A 20,407-nucleotide genomic window follows, 5' to 3' on the forward strand; every position below is an offset into this window, starting at 1 on the left:
GTCTTCACGCCCTGAAAACACAGATTGCGTGTATGTAACTTGCAACTCTCTGCGCGCAGAAAATATATGCAGGTGTCCATTCGATGGATTTTGAGGTGGTGGGATAGGATAAGATAGGATAGGTCGACTGTTGTGAGACATTCAGGGCAGAGAGAAGAAAAGAAAATACTGTAGGCTGTTTTTGAAATTGGGAGCTTGGGAATGGATGGATTCGTGTTGTGGAAACCGTGTCGAGTACAGCAGGTGAGGAAGCTGAGGGCATGAATATGTATGTGTGTACTTTTGCATTTGAGTATTAGATACAGAGCTATGGGTATGAGTGATGGATTGAAGTATTCCTACTATCTACTACTAGCTATTCAAAGTATGTAAGATCTTATATTATTTTACTATATATATGTATAAGTTAGTGATAGAAATTTGTATAATTAATAAAGATTGAGATATTCTACTGAATGATCGCATTCATTACCTCTCAAACATCTGATATATACAATGAGAAAAACCCTAAACCCCCTCCAGAGAATCCCAGAATCTTGATATTGAAAGCATGTGTATACGTATCTATGTATCAGTACCTATCCAAGCAATAAAACTCTACTCCGCACCCCCAAGTTCAACATCTCAACTCGGTACGTCTAGAGTACAGTTACAGTGACGACATCATACATTTTCGAATTGACTTTCAACGGCGGTGCAGCGTAGCGTGCACCAACTTTTCACGTTTCGTGAAAGCAGGCGGGCAGGCGGGTTGATGGAGATTGAATGGAGGAATGTATGTATGTACTAGGTTGGTAGCTCGAGGTTGTATATGGTAGCTGTAGGAGAACCGGAATGGGTCGATAGACATTGAAGGATCATTATCTTCTCTTTCTTATTTAGGATAGTCGGGTTGTGGTTTGGTGTGCGTTTGCTAGGTATCTATCTATCTATTGATTGGTTGATTGATTTGCACTGCCCCCTTTGGAGGAAGCGGGGTAGTGGATGGAAGATACTATCCGTAGTATAACTGTCACTAACTTCTATTAGATAGCTACTATAGCTAGAGAGTTTATTGATCCTCTACTGATCAGTCGATATCAAAATATCATGGTGACGAGATGGATGGATGTAAATACTACCTCATGTACATGCATGTATCTCGGATAGTAGTACTTAACTCCCTTCCCGGTGGCTGGCTTTGAGATGTCTATGCCGATATCGAAAAGTCATGACGGTAATGAATGAATGATCTCACTAATATACCCAATAGTCGATACGTTTTGGATCGTTGGAAATTTCTATCATATATCATATTGGGATACTTAATGATACCAAGTGCAGGACATATACAGAATACAATGTCATCCATTCTTATCTCCAATTGGATAGGAAGATGGAAATCTGGATGGGAGATGTTATGTATTCATTCATTCATTCATGCATGCATGCATTCTAGGTACAAAAATCAAGATCAACGTTTAACTTCTTTCCTTGACTCCGGGGAGGAGAGGAGAGGGGATTATGGTATGCTTTGATATCGTCGTCGACATCGTCACCACAACCACATTTACAAAAGTATAGTAACATCGATGAAGAAATATCGATAGTCAGCATCGTCACACGTTTCATTGATTCCAATCAGACTTCTGGATTTCCGAAACAGAGTCCTGTGGCAGGGAACATCATTGATCATCTCCGTATCCGAGGTCGCCTATATGTACGAAGTATGTATAGCATCATCATATATAGAGAGAGAGATAGCTTGCATAGCCCAGGCCACAGGACGATCTATTCGTAGATTGAGGGAGGACATGACCGTGCGTTTGGTGTGTGTATGTATGGAGTACGTACCTATGTAATCTTACGATGTAGGAGTGTCGGTTGTTCATAGGAGGAAAGCAGATCGGAATTGATCACTAGTGAAGCTCTTCAGAAATCCAATGGTGGCATTTCAATCCAGCGAGTTTGAAGTTAACATAGTGCTATAACAGAAGATGGTCTAAGGATTTGTTTAAGATTACTAACACTTGTGTTATTATATAGTTTACAGTACAGTTGAGGGGTGATGGATCAATTTTAACCTCTTTCCTCCTGCGTCTAGGTAGCTAGCTCGAGGGTAGGTAGGTAGGTATCCACGAATCCCGTACAACCGACCTTTTGAAGCTTTGGGCCACCAGGCGAGAGAGCGAGCATCGCTTTTCTTGGGTGGGATGAGTGGGGATGAAAGGGGGATCTTGGATTGGGTGGGTAGAATTCCTCATTCTGATGATTGGTTGGAAGAAAACAATATACAAATATCATCGAACCCGCATTCGAAATTACCTCTCCCGCCTCCTCCCATCACCAAAACCATCGGGCTCCCGTTCCCTCCCGCATACCTTTCCGTGACGAATTTTACCGGGCAGCATTCCATCCAAGTCGTCGCACAAATCTGCAATAAGAGACCAGGATTCGTCTGACTGCAGCCTCCACGCATTCATGCCTTCAATGAATGCCTCTTCACCCATTTTCCCATCGCTTACTGCGCATCTTTCCTGGCTTGGGACCGCCTGAATAACATGTGCAAGAACAACGCAGACGTCCGTCACGTGGATGGCGCTTTTCCAAGAGGCGATGAATATGCATCGAAGTATCGATTGCGTCGCTTGTCCTTCACGCACGCTTTCTGCAAAGTGTGCAGCCAGGCTGGTTAATCTACCAATCGTAGTGCATCTGATGATCTATGTGTGTATGATTCTCTGGAGGAGGCCAAATGTGTCTTTTATGCCGGTATATTCTTATCCGGTCAGCCATGGTGGCTAAGAGGTCACTACGGAGGATTATATTGTTGCTATTGTTTTCTTCGCACGAGTTCGTGTCTTGGTATCTGCTCGATGCACTTGTACCTGGTGCCTTTTCTGTAATGAATCTCGGTTCCAAATAAATTCGCGTTGGAGAATTGTTAAATAGCCGGGTCTAGCTAGCTATAGCTACCTATAAAGGTATAGAAAGCAGATTCATTTGCGCCGTTCAGAAACTCTAGTCTTGCGGTGTTCAGGGCTTGCTTGCTTCTTTTCTAGCGCTTGTCTCTCTAGCTTGCGGGAGCAAGGGAGAGCTCCACTATACAAAGGTAATACTCCACCGTTTGTTGCACGCTTATCGTTATCGTGCAACGTTCTTTCTCGTGTCTGAAATGTGAACAGGGTCAAGTCGGGCAGCCATTTCAGCTCTTCGACTCAATTCCCCGTTCCCGAGGATCCCGTGCAAGGACTCCTAGACAAAAAGCCGTTTACGGCATGTCATATATCATATCTTATCACATGATTAGACAGCCATGCGTCTTCCGTACCTCTTACCTTTGTTTGCGTACCCAAGTTGTCTTTCTCTCTTGTCTTGCTTCATCTTGCTCGCTTGCTTTATCTGGGATCGGGTTTTCATCGTGGTACTAAAATCGGGATGTGAACTCGCTGCGGTGTTGTGTTCTCTACTGTTTCTTGGCTCTACTTATATTTATATAGAGAGAGTGCTGTGTTGCGATTTTTGATCGGTCAAAGATCTTGGCTTCGGGTGTCATTCCCGATTTTTGGTACGACGCATGGAATACTAGAACTAGGATTCAGGTACTCGGTACAGTGCGGTGCGGTGGTGGAAACTCGATCAGTATCTGCCATCTGGCATGTGAGCGATAGGTAGGGATGTACGGATGGATGGACAATATGTATGTGGATGAGACTATATGGGACGGTAATGCAGCACGTATCAAGATGGGATCGTGGTGGGGATGGGAAATGGGATAGGTCGTGTTACACGGCTTTTTGGGAGGGAGATGGTGGGTTGGAGATGGGAGAAGTTTCCGGTGGTAGGATCGGAAGGGATTGTGGGAAGAGCGGGGATTTCGGGAGAGGATTTGAGTGTTGAGTGTTCAGGGGTAGGAATAAGGTTGGAAGATTGTGTGCTCGGATGAGAGGGCAGAGTAGAGGTAGGTGAGTCCCGAGTAGGCTGGCAAGCCGAAAGTTTGGTAGTCACCTTGTATCATATTTTCATTCCAGGAAGGCTCGGAGAAGAAATTGGAGTTCAATTAATGAGTTTTGAAAATTGGTTCTAGAATTGGATACACAGATATTCTAGATACATACCGTGAGAATAGGCAGAAGTCATCGAGTAGGCAAATTCGCAATCGATCGGCATATGGGAATCCTACAAGTCTAGCTATGGGAGTAGCGATAGATTCGATACTCGGCTGATATATCCAGAACAGAATTCCTCGTCTTTCATTATAATCAGAGTCTCTTGAAAGCTGAAAATGGGTACGCTGTGTTATGGTTTGGTATAATGTGGTGTCGTGTACTGAGATGGGATGAAATGCTAGGAGTAACAGTGACATTGATAGTCTTTCAAAATACTACCTCTCTGTTTTATACACTTCTACGTCGTCTTTCTGTCCTTGTATAATGTATTGTGGTAAATAGAGATCAGAATGAGGATTTGTGGTGAAGGTTTGGGAGAGTGTTGGATCGGTATGTGTGGTTTCTTGACGTCGGATTTGGTAGAGGTTTACAGTTGGTGATGTTACTCGCTACTTGGTTTCTTTTTTGGTTTTAGTTTTTGTTTTGGGGGGGGGGGGGGGGGGGGGGGGGTTGCATGTGAGATAGTTGTGGAAGGAAAAAGATGGGACAGGGAGAAGGGGAGGGAGAAGGAGAGGAGTATCAATGTTGAGTTTGGGTTTGGAGTTGAGTCTAAGTTCAATTGGATAATTAAGAAATGAGCGTAGTTGAAGGGCTTGAGTGTATGATAGATGTAATGTGTATGGAGGGAGATAGGCAGGCAGGCAGGTAGCGAATTCAAAATTATAGGGAGTTTATTTTTATGTTTCATGAGTGGGGAGAAGTGTGAGCAGTTGTGTTCTGCTTGGATATTCATTACAGCTTTCTGGTTGATTCGAAATTGTACTGAGGGTCCCGAGTGCTATGATGAATGGTACAAAGTGTGTCGATACCTGAAGGGTTGTGGATATGTTGTCATTGTCGTGTTGTTGTTGAAATTGATCTGGATATTTCTGCGGGCTAGTCTTGTTTGTAGTGATGAATGGATGGTTGAGTTGTTTTGGGGGGAGTTTGTGTGGATGGTGGTGAGTTTGAGGTATAGTGATTGGAATTACTTCTGGAGTTTGAGTCTTAGGATGGGTTGGGTGATAGTATGCTGGGTTTGTGGATTGGGTTCATGCATATATGTGGTATGCTTGTCTTTGGGGAGAGAAGATAACAGTGTGGATATTGAATTTTTTCTTTCGTTTTGATATACTCATGGGCTCTTCTTCGAACAATCTAGGTGGTCTGGGGTTTGCTATTCTGATTTTTCGTACATGGGTCTTTTTTCTATACTGAGAGTGAAATGGTGAGATAGAATGCGGGGTAATTCTTGGAGACTCGCTGCAAGTTGATATGAAATCCAGGTATGAATATTGTTTTGGACTACATCGTAGTCGGTTTGTGGGATAGATGGACGTGTGATGACCATATCTTCTGGATATCAGACGTAGGAAGAGTGCAAAGTTTGGGAATCTGGGTGTTCGATAATTAGGATGTCGATGTTGGAGGATTGTCTTGGATTCAATCTAGTGCGTTGCTTTACGTCTTTGACTCGTGGAATCGATGGTAGGCTTTGAGAAATTTGAATGCGGAACCTGTCTACGAGGAATGGTGGTGGGTATGGAGGTGAAACCTTGATTCCAGGGATACTGTCTTGGGAAAGTGAAACGGATGGGTGACTCGGTGCAATGCATAGAAAATAACTCAAGACTTTGGGGATTTCAACAATGAATGTAGGAAAGCGGATGTGGGAAGGGACTTGTACTGCCTTAGGAACAGATGCTGTAGCTTATATGCGCTTATGTATGGTATTGAAGCAAACAGATATTGAGTCATGGGAAGAGTATGGCCATGAGAAGAGGGATAGAGTATGTTGAAGATGAGGTACAGTCTACACTGGCCTGAATTGGATCGAATAAGGGGTGTGCGGGAGGATTAGGAAGTAAGCGAAGAAGCCGCGTTTGAAGTGTAGGAACGAATATCTGAAAACTTGATATTAAGACGAAGAAAAGACGAAGAAAAGTCAAAGAATCGACTCCTATATTATCTAATTGTTAGTTGTATTTCTGTTGATTGTAGAAGTAAATTTACATAGAGAGATATCTGTTCGATTAGATAGATCTTGGATTCATCACCCCTAGATTACGATTGACTAAGGTTAATGTGATTGTCTATTTCCAATATATCCACATATTTTCAGGTGGTGTGTATATCCAACTTTGGAAAGGGAAGTCTAATTTGTCAATTTGATACTATCCTAGCCATACAAATCGGATAACAGAAACAAAATCGATTTCTTAAATAGAATGCTAGAACGTGATCCAAGATGATGGAGGGGTCACCAGGGTACCACACGATAATTATGTAAGCTCTCGCACACTCGTCATTGTCGATGCCTGAATTTCTGCCTCGAAATCAATAGAGCTCTTTCAAGAAAAAGTTCAGTCGCATCAACCTCGAAAGTATTTTTGACCATCAGTTTTGAAGGCTCGCAATCACCCACCACCAATTCCTCTGATCCGACATTCTTTCATTCGTATACACTGATACTACTTCATCCTCTCAGTGTTATCACATTATAAGAAAAAAATGTCGTCTTTTGCGCTGGAGAAGGAATCGCCTTTGGGCTTCCTTTACAATAATGCTGCCACTGGGGCTTTGTCAAATGCATACAACATTTTCCAAGAGAAGAGGGAAGCGCTGGGCCTCTCAAACCCTGGAACAGTTGAGAACATTGCCAGAGAGGTTCAACGCGATGTATTTCTCAACAACTACACATTCTCTGGTCTGAGAGCAGATCTCACCAAGCCTTTCAGCATGGCACCTCTATTCCAAGTCTCCCACGCATTTTCTATGGGATCTCAAGGCTTACCCCCATATACATTTGGAGCGTTATTCGGCACAAGCAAGGTTAGTGATGAAATGATGGAGATATTCTCATCAATCTATACGAGTCTCCCACTACAGATTTTGGGAAAGAAGCTGACAATGCGATTGACAGATCTTTATGCAAGGAAACATGGACAATGAAGGGCAGCTTACCACTAGATTCAATTACAGATGGACCCCAGCTTTCGTTACCAAGACACAACTTCAAGTCGCCCCCGGTCAAGCTATGATGCAATTAGACAACGAGTATACCGGACAAGATTTCACTGCTTCAATCAAATCTCTCAACCCTTCGATACTTGACGGAGGATTTACCGGTATATTCATCGGTCAATATTTACAAGCTGTCACTCCAAACCTTGCTTTGGGTTTGGAGGCTGTGTGGCAACGAGCAGCAATGAACCAAGGACCCGAAACTGCGGTATCATATTGTGCTAAATACAAGGGTAGCGATTGGATTGCTAGTGCTCAATTACAAGCGCAAGGAGCTGTGAACACATCATACTGGAGAAGATTGACAGATAAGGTCGAAGCTGGTGTGGATCTCAACTTGCAATTCGCGGGGTTGTCCGGAGCTGGAATGATGGGAGGACCAATTAGAAAAGAGGGTGTCACAACTGTTGGTGCTAAGTATGACTTCAGAATGTCTACTTTCAGAGCTCAAGTTGATTCAACTGGAAAATTGAGCTGCTTATTAGAAAAAAGAGTTGCACCACCTGTGCAACTTACTTTCGCAGCTGAGATGGACCATTTCAAGGTATATCATTCCTTATCCGAGACTTATTATATCTTTACTAACAAGTTTATTAGCAAGCAGCAAAGATTGGAGTAGCAGTTTCCATTGAATCTGGTGACGAAGCGGTCGAAGAACAAGCAATGGCAGTCGGAGGTGCCCCACCTCAAATCCCATTTTAAACATATGGGGTTCGACACAATGCTTCCTAAAGCACATCCTCCACTCCCAAGATTAATCGAATTTTAATGCCATAACATAAAGACCTTTACGAAAAAGAAAATATACAACGACTACCCGCCTACCTTATCTACTTAACGGACTCATCTCTGCTATGCCAGACCTTCATGAAAAGCTTCTTCATTTTCTTTCGAGATGTTTTACTACAACCATGAACCTCGTCTTGTTCTACTGCTGGAAGAAGAGGTACATTTCTGCATGCATGTCCGAACCAAAAGATGATGATCCAACCTTTTTCTTTTCTTCTGTCATATCATAGACTTTCTTTATACCTCATGTTCTCGGGAGCCTGCGTTGTTGGCGCAGCATATCTGGAATTCGGTTAGGAATGGAAAGCATTGCGAGTGCTTTTGTTAAAGATAGCGGATAGGTTGATGCAAAACTTGGGCATGGATGATGCATGAGATATCATGAGGGAGATGTTATATGAGGATGAGTACTTCTGTATTATAGTGATTCGATTTTGCAGCGATGATGATGGGAGGGAGGCATGATAGTATTTGTCACTGTAGATACCTAGCTGTGTATAAAAGATAGGATATGATTGAATGTCCATGAAAACGAAGTTCTTACAATATAATCAACAAAATTGAAGTGAATTGAGCTGAAATACTAACAGGTTGTTCTGGATGAGGCATCAATTCTAAATCCAGGCATGAATAAATTCAACCCGCTTCAACCCGTGCACCCGAAGTGAATTTTCTCAAAAACCTTTCTGTATGATTGGTCAAACGAATGCATTATTTGACTAATCTTTGATCTACCACTTATCTTGATAATCTTAGCTGAAGCTAAAGCAGGACAATCACGAACCGCATTTTCGTCCTCCAGCCTTTGAAAGCTCATACAACCACAGACATTTGGTATTGATAGATTTCGTGCTATCGATCAAAACATACGGTGGGCGGTTGAAAAGAGTTCATTGCACAAGATTACCGACTGATATCTGAAACTACCGAGCGCCGAGAAGTTTTGAAAGGAAGTCCGGGTATATTCACGAGAGCAACTGGTGGAGTAACTAGCTAGAGGCTGCGTGAGACAGACATTGACCAAAGCTTTGCCTCAATACTTTAACCAGAGCGAATCCACTAACGCGTGTACGGTTCATTGCACTTGCTCGTCTCTATTCTTCCGGAAAAACGAGGATTTAAAAGGCGCTCTGTACACGGAAAGGTAGTCTCGATATCACACAATATACGGGATTTGATCTTGGGGTCACGCGATCACTAAAGAACGGAAAAGAGTGATCTAAAGGGAAGGAAGCAAGAGTCACGAGTTATTGCGGGATTACAGTACATTCACTTCATCTGTCCAATTTCAGAGTATTTGAGGTTTTTGGATCAAGACCGATCACAACAGATTAAGATTGAAGAGTTGCTTCTCCGAGAACCACCTTGTTGGAAAATCCAGAAAGATGGATACTTTATTGTGAGTGGTTATGATTTTTTGCTATTTCACTTTTAACCCCTCGTTTAAGATCCAGGGAGCCTTGAGATGATTATGGTGCACCACTTCTCTTTCCTTATTTACTCCTTCAACTCTGGGCTTTCCTTCAACCGTCGTTGGAAGTCACAACGGCCTCCTCTTCCCAACCACAGTCACTACTACTATTTCTTCTAAACGCTCTATTAGCACTATCATGGCGAGACTCGAGCTCGCCGATGCCTTGTTTACTGAGACTGACCATGAGCTTAGAACTGCGGAAATTGCGGCCAATTCTCCTCGTTTTCGTCGAAGATCTTCAACTTTCATCGATGGAGTTCATGATTTGCCAGATGAGAAGGCCACTATGGCCCCGGCTCAATTGTATTCAACCGAGTCAGGTAGACTTTTCCATTCTGGAAGAATCGCTATCGTCCTAGTTGGTCTTCCTGCACGTGGAAAAACGTTAGTTGTCCCTCTAAATGAGTCTAAGTGCGGGTTTAGATGCAATTCCACTGACTGATTACTCTCCCACAGACATATCTCTGTCTCTCTTTCGCGTTATTTACAATGGTAAGTTTTTATCTCATGCTGCACATCTCTTCTCTGCTAATTATTTTCAGGCTGGGTGTTAAGACAAGAATCTTCCATCTAGGAGATTACCGTCGTGCTACAATGGGTCCAGGTCAGGATGTCCCTGATGACTACTTCTTTATCAATGCATCTGCTGCTTCAGTTATGCTTAGACAAAAGATTCTCAAGAAGTGCCGTGAAGATATTTATGCCTGGCTCAATCATGAAAATGGTCAAGTTGCTATCTATGATGCTGTCAATCCACTTTCTGGTGGTCGCAGGTCTCTTGCAAAAGAGTTTGCTAAGCATGATGTCCAGGTATGCCGACACAACAACGATTTCATCCTCAATATACACTCGCTAATCCTTGTTTTAGACATTGTTCCTTGAATCATATGTTACAGATGAAAAGATACTTCAGGAGAATGCGCGAAGTGTCAAAATATCATCTCCAGATGTAAAGCTCCCTTCAGAGTGTTGGAAGTACCAGGATGATGCTAAGATACCACAATCGCAGTTTGTTGGCATGGATCCTGAGGATGCTGCCAAACTTTATCTCAAGAGGATTGACATGAAAATTCCTCATTTCGAAACTATGACTGAACCTGACCTCAACTATGTTAAGATGATCAATGCTGGCGAGCGCATTGATTATAATAACGTCAGTTTTGGCTATCTTTCCCATCGGATCGTCTTCTACCTCATGAATCTTCATATTAAATCCCGTCAAACATTTTTCGCTCGTGCAGGCACATCTAGTCTCGATGATTCCTACAAAGCCGATGCACCACTCTCTGATGAAGGTCGAGAATATGCGAAGAAAATGTCCGATGCATTACTCAAACATCGTGAAGAGGAAAGAGCAGCTTCTATCGCAGCAGGTGGTTCTGATGCACCTCTTAAGCCACTAACAGTTTGGTCTTCGACTAGAAAAAGAACAGTAGAGACCGCAGAGTATCTCAAAGGGAAGGGATTTAGAGTCAGACAGAGAAGTCAAATGAGTCAGTTGAATCCGGGAATTTGTGAGAAGTTGAGTGAGAAGGCGATGAAGAGACTGTATCCCGACGAGGTCAAGATGCATGAGTTGGATCCTTATCATCATAGATACCCGCGTGCTGAGGTATGTGTTCTCTCTTCTTTTCACATGCCCCTCGCCCTTTGACTTCAACATTCCACCTCCAAAATTCTTTGAACTTCCACACCTTTTAGTAAGCAAAGGAGCTAACGAAAGCGATAGTCATACCATGACCTCGCAGTCCGCATGGAGCCAATCATTCTCGAGCTCGAGAGAGAACAAAATGACTTGCTGATTATCGCTCATGAATCTGTATTGAGGGTTCTTTATGGTTATCTTATGGCTTGTGATGCCATGAACATCCCTACGCTTAAGTTTCCTAGAAATGAAATTATTGAGGTATTCATTTTTCGGTTTCCTCATCTGCTGTCTCCAACTCCACCAAATCCACCATTTCCTTGCATCCTTTCCCCTCTCCTGACTACATCAGCTACCCTTTCCGTAATTTTGTCGTCGTTGGGATGCTCTTTTCAACACCTTCAAAAACATACTAATTATTGTGAATAGATAATCCCTGCTTCCTACCAAAACGAAGCAAAACGTATTCATATCGATGGACTCGCACCGGAAATTATTCCGGGCTCCCCAGAAGATATTAGAATTCCTGTTCCACCATCTACTGCTCCTTCGGGCGTTCAAAGTCCCTTCTCAGGGATCGGAACGCCAGCTTTGGGAGGTAGTGGGCTGGCTACACCTTCCGGGGAGAAGATTGGAGGAGAGAAAGGGGAGGGGAAAGGAATCAATCCCCTGTCGCAGGATTAGAGGGGTCAGTAAGAGAGAATAGAATGAGAGAAGAGAGAAAGGGTGGAAGGTGGAAATTTGAGAGCATGGTGCAGGGAAAGAATTGATGATTCAAGATGGGATGACATGAACATGAGGCACGAGAGAAACGCGTGAAAAAACGCGAGATCCGAAAATGAACATGAATATAAATATAAGAAGTGTTTTTTCTTTTTGACTCCGTCTTACCTCTTGCTGTGTCAAGTTAAACTCTGATGAATCAGAGGAAAGAATATAGTCAAGTGAAAGAGATAAAAGGGCAAAAGGGAAGAAAACTGCACGATCCTTGGGAAAAAATGTCTCTGCAGCACAGCAGGCTAAAAGAGCCGATATTGACGAGATGGAGCGGGAAAGGGGCCGGGGATCGTTATAAGGGATCACAAGCGAAGACGAGACTAAAAACTTCTAGAGTTACCAAATTATCTCATTACCTTCTTCCGTCCTATTCTATCCTGTTGTTTGCTATGATTTATCCTTCGATCTATGATAATCAATTTCCTCTCCTAGGTCGAGAGGATGTCGATATTCATTATGATTAGGTATCTCTCGCGGAGGTATTCTCCTATTCCTTGATTTTGAGATGTATTTTTTGCTATTTCATCTTATCCCATATTTGAAATTCGAATCAATCATACTACTCATCCTGTCAAGTTGTCTTGATATCAACCCATTTCATTACACTTTCCAACTTCTGGTCAGTTACCCTATTCTCTGTTCTAAGAGAGGAGAGGATAGAAGTTATTAAAATACAAATCCGAGGGTTTCTAGCAAAACGGCTGGCAAGATTGAAAGACATGATAGTATTCTTTTCATACCGACCTTGTTAATAAGATAATGTCTTCCACAACAGTAGTGCTATTCTATTTGACGCTTCCATCAAGTAACAAAATTATTGTTAATATGCTTGACGCCCTTGTTGTCATCAGAGAATTCAAATCTCTGTTCGAATTTGATGCTTTATTGTTATTAAGACTTTGAAATGAGCTGGAATGATCATTTAGTGTTGGCGCATTGAATATTTTCTTGTCGAAGCAAACATGTTTGTATGAAAATGGACATTATAAATGAGATCGATGAGTCTATCGCAAGGTATTATTTGAAATGGATGGTGGGATATTCGATTCAATATGATTCCGTTGAGTCGGGGCAAGAAATCAATTCCCAGTCAGAACGAATAATCACAAGTTTACCTAGGTATTCAATGATTCATTATGGTTGGAAATGATCATTCGAACTCACAACAATGATTGTCTTTCAACAATTATCTCTTTGCATATAAATGATGAATTTTTTCGAGTCAGAACGAACATGATTTTCACAAGGTTAGGAAAATTCATTTCAGTCAAATGTATGATTTTATTCTGAAAGTATCTTTGAAAATGAATGGATCGATGTTTCCAGTCACAATGATTGCTTTTGCTCCGAAATGAATATTTGAAATCAGTAGTGATGAATTGATCTCTTCAATATAAATTATCTACCGAATTTCATGAATTTTTTTCCATCAGAATGAATGTTTCGAATCATAACACCTTTTTGAATCACCATTACGAATCAAAACAAACACTCACATTCAAAATATCCTCCATTTTGATCTCAATTTAGTCATCTTTGAGAACGTCGAAATTAATTCTATGTAGTTAAGTATACTCGATATATCCCTCCTGGTTTAGGTTATCATCAAGAAATTCAAACAAACCCCAGATCAGCGAAAATCCATCGCAATATATAATATCTGTTCTACATACGGGTCAACCATCTCACGGCTGAAGCTCGTCCCCTTTAATGTTCTAGATTATTGACCGCTTGTTACGACTCCTACCTCTTGTTCTGTACTCACTGCGACGTTTAAAAGCACATATCCAGATCCTTCAAATCATCTGCCATCTTTTTCGGTTGCGTGTAGTGTCATTAGAAGGGCCGTATCAACGACGCCATAAGTTCAGTTATGTCAAAAAGACCACAGGGCTCAAGGGGCTCACGAGCACCACGGTCACCACCAGTTCCTTCACGTGCACCACGTCCATCAGAGTTGTCGCCGACACCAGGAAGAAAGCAATAGCCAGTGGAAGTGGAACTCATTACTATGCACAAAATCAACGCCCTGTTCATGATACAGGCCATGCAGATAGTGGATATTATCAACCTACCACTCAAGCTAGTGGAAGCAGATACCCAGATAATCCCACTAGTTATGATCAAGGTAGTACAAGCGGCTATGGAGCTGACTATTGTGGACAATCAAATTATCAACCCAGTGGCAGTGGAAATAATCCCTATAAAAGAGATCAGCCTTCCGTCTACGATACAAGCGGTACAAGTGGCTATCAAGCTAGCGGGTATGATCAATATCCATCTCAATCCGGTCGAAGCGTAGATCCCGGCTATGCAGCTGGTGGTCAACAATATGACCACGAAAACGAGAGGACGGATGAATCCTACGGTGGTGTTAACACAAGCGAGCAAAACATAATTACTGCCGAGCCACAAAATCAAGAGAGAACACCAGCTCCTCGTGACAGTACTGCCTCTGGTAGCCGCCCTTCGAGAAAAGGAAAGGAGCGTAGCCGTCGCTAGCGTGATTAGATACGGTCGGGGCTTTCGAAAATAGGAAGATAGAGAGGTATTGGAAGTTAGGCGTGCTGATCGCCCTGATGGAGAGAAATAAATGAAGAAAGTTTTGTTGTGCGGGTCGCACGATACCATAGATGCCAGGTGTGCTGATCACCTTGATGGAATAGATAGAATGCATGAGGTTTAATGCGCCTCCCGCACGACTGAGAATATAGATGAATAATGAACTTTGCTTTACACTGGGTCTTCGGCCATTGATTCTTTCATGCGTGATCAATGATGGTATGATTGGAAAACACTTAATCTGATATCCCTTAATGAAAAAAAGGGCGAGAAAAGGAGATTCAAACTATACGTGACATTATAGATCAAAGTCCAATTCTTCACCATCTCCTTATTCTCTGTTAAATTGTGGTGATGAATACTGAATAGTAAGTCGACAGGAAATAGGATTATATTCCACTGGGAATAGGAGAGAAGGAGAGAAAATCAGACCCAGGAACAAAATGAATTTTTTTCTATGGTATTCAGATGCAGGTCTTTTTCGAAAACAAAGAAAGTGTCCAGAAAAGTAAATGTTTCTGTTTTATTATTATTATTGTCTTACCCCGCTCGGTTAACCTCAATTCTTTGTATTGCACCTGTATTATCCTTAGGCTACGCACAAATTATCTGTACCCATGAATTATCTGCAGATAATCCGCTCCACAGGTTATCCGTTAAAGATTCTATTCACTCTACAGATTATTTATTGAAACTTTAAAATTACCCACTCTGTATAAATAACTTACGGATTATCTGCAAATAATCTACAAATAACCCGTACATAATATTTATGATTAATATAAATATTAATATAAAAATGTAAAATGTATAAAGTATATTAATTATTTATGAATTATTCAAAGCTTATTATTAGTACTCATTTTTAATAATGATTTTCAAGCTATAGGATTAGAATTATTAAAAGGTAGGCAAAATCAGATAAGAATATAATTTAATTAACTTTATTATTTTTTAATAAAGTTATAATAAATATATTGTAATAAGAAATATTATAAACCCTTTTTTATAATAAAATGAAATTTGAAGTTTATTTATTTATTTATTAATAAATGTAAAATAAATTTTAATTTTAATTTATTTTAATTATTTCTAAGGTTTTTATATTAAATTTACTGAGTTTTATTATATGATTATAATCAAATAAGGGGTAGTAATTGATATTCTTTATTTTTTATAACCTTTATATTATTATTAATTTAAGGGGAAGGAAAAGTTTCATGGATAATTAATGCTTTTCTGAATTATAATATAATAATAGATTATAAATATAATTTAAAATTATAAAGATAAGGTAATAATTAAGATAATAATTGATATTGACAATAAAGTAATATTAATAATAATAAGCTAGTTAAAGTTGAAGACCGTTTTCTTTTATTTCAATCTTTATTCCATTAAATTCTATTAGATCATTTTAATAAATTAGATTTCACATTAAAAAGATACTATAAATCCATATGCTTTTTTATAACTCTTTTTCAACTTTTTTATTCCTCTTGAATTTCTTAATTAAAAAGCTTATTTATCATAATAATATAATTAAGCTCTTCAATAATTAAATCTTTTTTATTTACTTTATACTTCAAATAATATAAAAGTAATATTAAATTATAAATAGTATTATAATTTAAATGTTCTTGTTAAAAGCTATATATATCTTTATTAAGATTAAACATTTTTTTAATAAAGGTTTTAGTAAAAAGAATATAAAGAATATCTCTTATTATTTATATAAAATTAGGAAATAGATTTTCATTTCTTTTCTAATAAAATAAAAAGATTTTATAAGAAAAATCTAAAAATATTTTATTAGTAAATAAAAATCGATTAATATAAAGATTAGTATAATCAATATATACCTATAGAGAAATAACGATTCACTTTTGAATCAATTTATTGATTTTTTAAGAATAAAAAGCTGAAAAATATGGCAAATTCATTATTATTATTAGAAATAATTATTATTATTAAAATGATTAATACTTTATAATTTTTATTAAAAAAATCAATAAAATATTGCTTATATTTTATTTTTAATCAATTATATTAAATTGGATTTAAGAGTATTCTTTTTAAAATTAAAATAATTTAAATATAAGGTTTAATATTATAGCAAATACTAAAATATTATTTTGTTTTTTAAAGATTTATTTATAATATTTTGTTAGCTTTTTAATTACAATTTGAATATTAGTTTGAAGTAATTGAATTCAATTATAGCTTAAAGTTTGTAAACATTAATTATATTCTTTAAATTTTTCAAAAAGTTCTTTATAGATTTAAAATATATATGTAATAATAAAGTCCTTAATCTCATTAATATTATTAATAAAATAATAGAATAATAAAATAATATTCATAATATATTTATATTATATTTACTTATTATAATTTAAATTGAATATTATTATATTAGGGGTTATAGTAATGTATCAATTATATATATATCATAAATGTAACAATCGAATAAATATTAAATAGATTAAATTCCATTAAATTATAACATTTTGAATTAAATATAAAAGCTTTTTTTTAGATTTTAATTAAAAAAAATTAAATCTTTTGTAATAAATTAAGCTTATATTGATTTTGATAGTAGTTTATTATATTTGTTTTAAGATTAGTATAATTAAAATATATTGAATATTATGCCTAATAGCTATAAGATTAACTTTCTTTTATTATTCTTTCTAATTGTATTAAAGCTTATTATTAGTAGGGTTGATATAAATTATAGAAAATAAATTCTTTAAAATTAAATAAATTCAATAAAATAAATAAGAGATTTGTATTATTTTATTATTAAAAATCAAATTGTTAAATATTAAGGTTTTAAAAATGTTGTTTATTCTTATAAGTAGGGTTATATTATTCGAAGTATTATTTATAATTATTACATAAATTCTTTTAATAATATTAAACTTTTATAAAACATTTAGAAAAATATCTTTAAGTTATTAATTAGTATAAAATTTATAAATAAATTCAAAATTAACAAGAATATATTCTATATTTTAATTTTAATTAATAAAGTAATAATTGATATTTATAAATAAAAATTTTATTGAATTTAATTAGTAATCTAAAGTAATTATATATTTTAAGCGATTAGAGAAGTAAATTAACATAATAGATTTAAAAAAAAGAATATATTTATTAAAGCGATTTCGAAATGTTATTGTTAAAAATAATAAAAAAAGTGGATTTTATATTGAATATAAAGTTTTTTATTAGGAATCTTTTATAGTTTAAAAAAAAGCTTTTAAAGAAATAATAATAAAAAGTATTTAATTATTAAATTCTTTTTTTGTGAAAGTTTTTAATAAATATTATTAATTAAATTAATATTTATATTAATCTTTATATTAATTAAAACAATTTATTTCAAATAATAAAGAATTTTATATAAAATCTATAATTCTTTTATATATTTTAGATTTTAGATAATTAATTAAAGATATAATTCCTATATTTTTGCCTCAAATATTAAAATAAATAAATATATTCTTATAGATTCAATAAATTATATTAGATTTTTTATTTGAGATTCTAGCCCTTTATTAAAAAGATTTCCATATTCATACTTTTTTATCCCCCTTTTAACTAATCATTTTATAAGGATTAATATTATTTAAAACTTTAAATATATACCATAATAATTGTCATTATTATCATAAAAACGGTTGTTTAATATCCAATTTGAAAAAAATAAGTTTAATTAAAACTTATAATTAAAAGAAACAAAATAAAAACTTTTATTGAAATATTCTTTTCAATAGAAAAATCATTTTGAAGATTAGTATTATAAAGATTACTAATTAATCTTAAATTTAAAGTAATTATTTTAAATAAAGAATAATAAAGGTATATATTATTATAACTTTATTTATTAATATAATAAGAATTAATATTATTAATATTAAAATTAATAAATTATTTATATATTAAATTTAAAAAGTAGTTTTATATTAATTATTAAATAAAACTTATTATATATCAAATTAATATATTAATAATCTTGAGAAATAAAATCTTTAGAATATATTAATAGAAGTAATATACCTTTATATAATTCCTTATTTTTTTCTAATAGATTATAAAATCTATATTATTTGAGATTATAGCTCTCTATATATTACTTATTAGGGTCTAATAGCTATATCTAATTTAAATCTTTTTTTATATATTTAATATTAAAAGTTATATAGAGATTTCGCTATAATATCAATTTATAAAAGGTAAAGAATTTATAAAGTAAAATAATCTCATAATATTTATTATACAATAATTAATAATTAATATAAAGATTAATATAAAAGACGATTAATTTATTTAGTTTTATAATTGATATAAGACCCTAAAGAGATTAAATAATCAATCTCTTTCAAATTTAATTTATTATACTTTCTCTAAAAGCTTTTTATTACCTACTTTTAAGCTTTTTATCAAAAACGAAACTTAAGATTTTAATATTTCTAAATAATAAATTAAAAAAAAAAAATAGTTATAAAAATCAATATATTTTAATATTATAAACAAAAAGCTCTTACTTTTACTCGTCTTTATTTCCTTTAAAATCAATAAACCTTTCTTCATTATATTCATCATTATCTCTCTACATTCACTCTTAAAAAACCTTATTGTCTTTTTTACAATCTTCAAAATTATTATTTTTATTATAAACTTATACAAATTAATCTCCCTTATCTTCATAATCTAATTTTTATATAATAATTGATATATAAACACCTGTTACCTTTTTAATAAAATTAAAATTAATATTAATAAGGAAAAAATAAGCTTATTTTAGTTTATTATTTATAAATCATTTTATTCTTGATCTACTCTTTTATATAAACTTGTTTAAGCTTATTTACTTGGATTTATTTATTTGATTAATAAATAGTATTTAATTGATAAGTAATTACTGCTTAATCGCTTATTTTAGCTTTTTTAATTTAAATCTTAAATTTATTTCGATTATTTAATTGATTTCGAGCTTTAATAATATAAGAGTTATTAGATAATTTAATAAAAGCTTTATATTTAGAAGGTATATTGAATTATTAATATAAAGATTAGTATAAAGATTAAATTTAATATTAAGGATTGAAAAGGCTTGAAATAAATTAAAGTCTTTGAAATAAAAAAGGTATTAAATGTATATTTGCTTACTTTTAGAATGAGGGTTTAATTCTCATTTAAATATTACTTTTTCCAATCTTTGATTTGTTATATTCATATTTCAGCCTATTCTTTTTTCATTAATATTCCTAAGCTATTTACACTATAATCGATATTAATAAGCTAAATCACTCTGATTTATTTTTAAATAGCTATTAATCTTTTAGCAAAACGTAATATACCTCTTTTAAAGTTAGATATAATTCAACTTACTTTAAATAATATAAAAATATAATTACAAACTAAAAAATCATATATTTATAATATAAACAAAAAGAAAAGGAAATTTAAATCTGATAAAAAATTAAATGATTAGTATAATGATTAATATAAAACTTTAAAATATATGTAATTGTTATACTTCAAGAAATTCAACAATATTAAAAATCGATAGAACTTTTTATTTCGAAATTATTATTTAATTAATTAATAAAAGAAATTATATACAATTATAGTTTCTTTCGAATTCAAAGTTCAATCTTAAAGACTTTATAAAAAGCTATAGAATCTACTATAATAATTAAATTTGAAAGTAGATTTTTATATTTATTTATTAATAAAAAGTTAATAATCATTAATAATAAACTTGTATATTATTTATATAAAACAAGTAATTATTCAAGTAAAGGATATAATGCTTGTATACTATTTATAGAAAATAATAATGAATTACTTTTATATTAATAAGGAATTATAATTTATATTTAAATATATTGAAAATATATAGTAATAAAAATAATTCTAATATTAAATAAAATAATCTGATTTATTAATAATATTATTAAAAAAATCATATAATTAATAATATTATTATTTGGTAAT

At 34.9% G+C, this 20,407-nt stretch overlaps 3 protein-coding genes across 3 annotated transcripts; all 3 read left to right on the forward strand.

Annotated features, from left to right (window-relative positions):
* The first annotated feature begins 6,498 nt into the window (after window positions 1-6,498).
* EAF01_008914 (uncharacterized protein) lies at window positions 6,499-8,478 on the forward strand. Its single transcript, XM_038917170.1, has 3 exons — window positions 6,499-6,959; window positions 7,051-7,695; window positions 7,749-8,478. Exons 1-3 carry the CDS (start codon window positions 6,639-6,641, stop codon window positions 7,851-7,853), a joined length of 1,071 nt encoding a protein of 356 aa, XP_038767564.1. The 5' UTR covers window positions 6,499-6,638; the 3' UTR covers window positions 7,854-8,478.
* Window positions 8,479-9,550: 1,072 nt separating this feature from the next.
* On the forward strand, window positions 9,551-12,164 carry EAF01_008915 (uncharacterized protein; the record flags this gene model as incomplete). Its single annotated transcript, XM_038917171.1, has 6 exons — window positions 9,551-9,798; window positions 9,871-9,906; window positions 9,957-10,224; window positions 10,283-11,026; window positions 11,144-11,320; window positions 11,489-12,164. 6 exons carry the CDS (start codon window positions 9,551-9,553, stop codon window positions 11,741-11,743), a joined length of 1,728 nt encoding a protein of 575 aa, XP_038767565.1. The 3' UTR covers window positions 11,744-12,164.
* Window positions 12,165-13,069: 905 nt separating this feature from the next.
* Window positions 13,070-14,338, forward strand: EAF01_008916 (uncharacterized protein; the record flags this gene model as incomplete). Its single annotated transcript, XM_038917172.1, has 2 exons — window positions 13,070-13,109; window positions 13,728-14,338. The coding sequence occupies 2 exons, from the start codon at window positions 13,070-13,072 to the stop codon at window positions 14,336-14,338; spliced, it is 651 nt and encodes a 216-aa protein (XP_038767566.1).
* Window positions 14,339-20,407: the final 6,069 nt, after the last annotated feature.

The sequence above is a fragment of the Botrytis porri genome, assembly GCF_014898465.1.
Source record: "Botrytis porri strain MUCL 3234 chromosome Unknown BPOR_012, whole genome shotgun sequence".
Lineage (NCBI taxonomy): Eukaryota > Fungi > Ascomycota > Leotiomycetes > Helotiales > Sclerotiniaceae > Botrytis > Botrytis porri.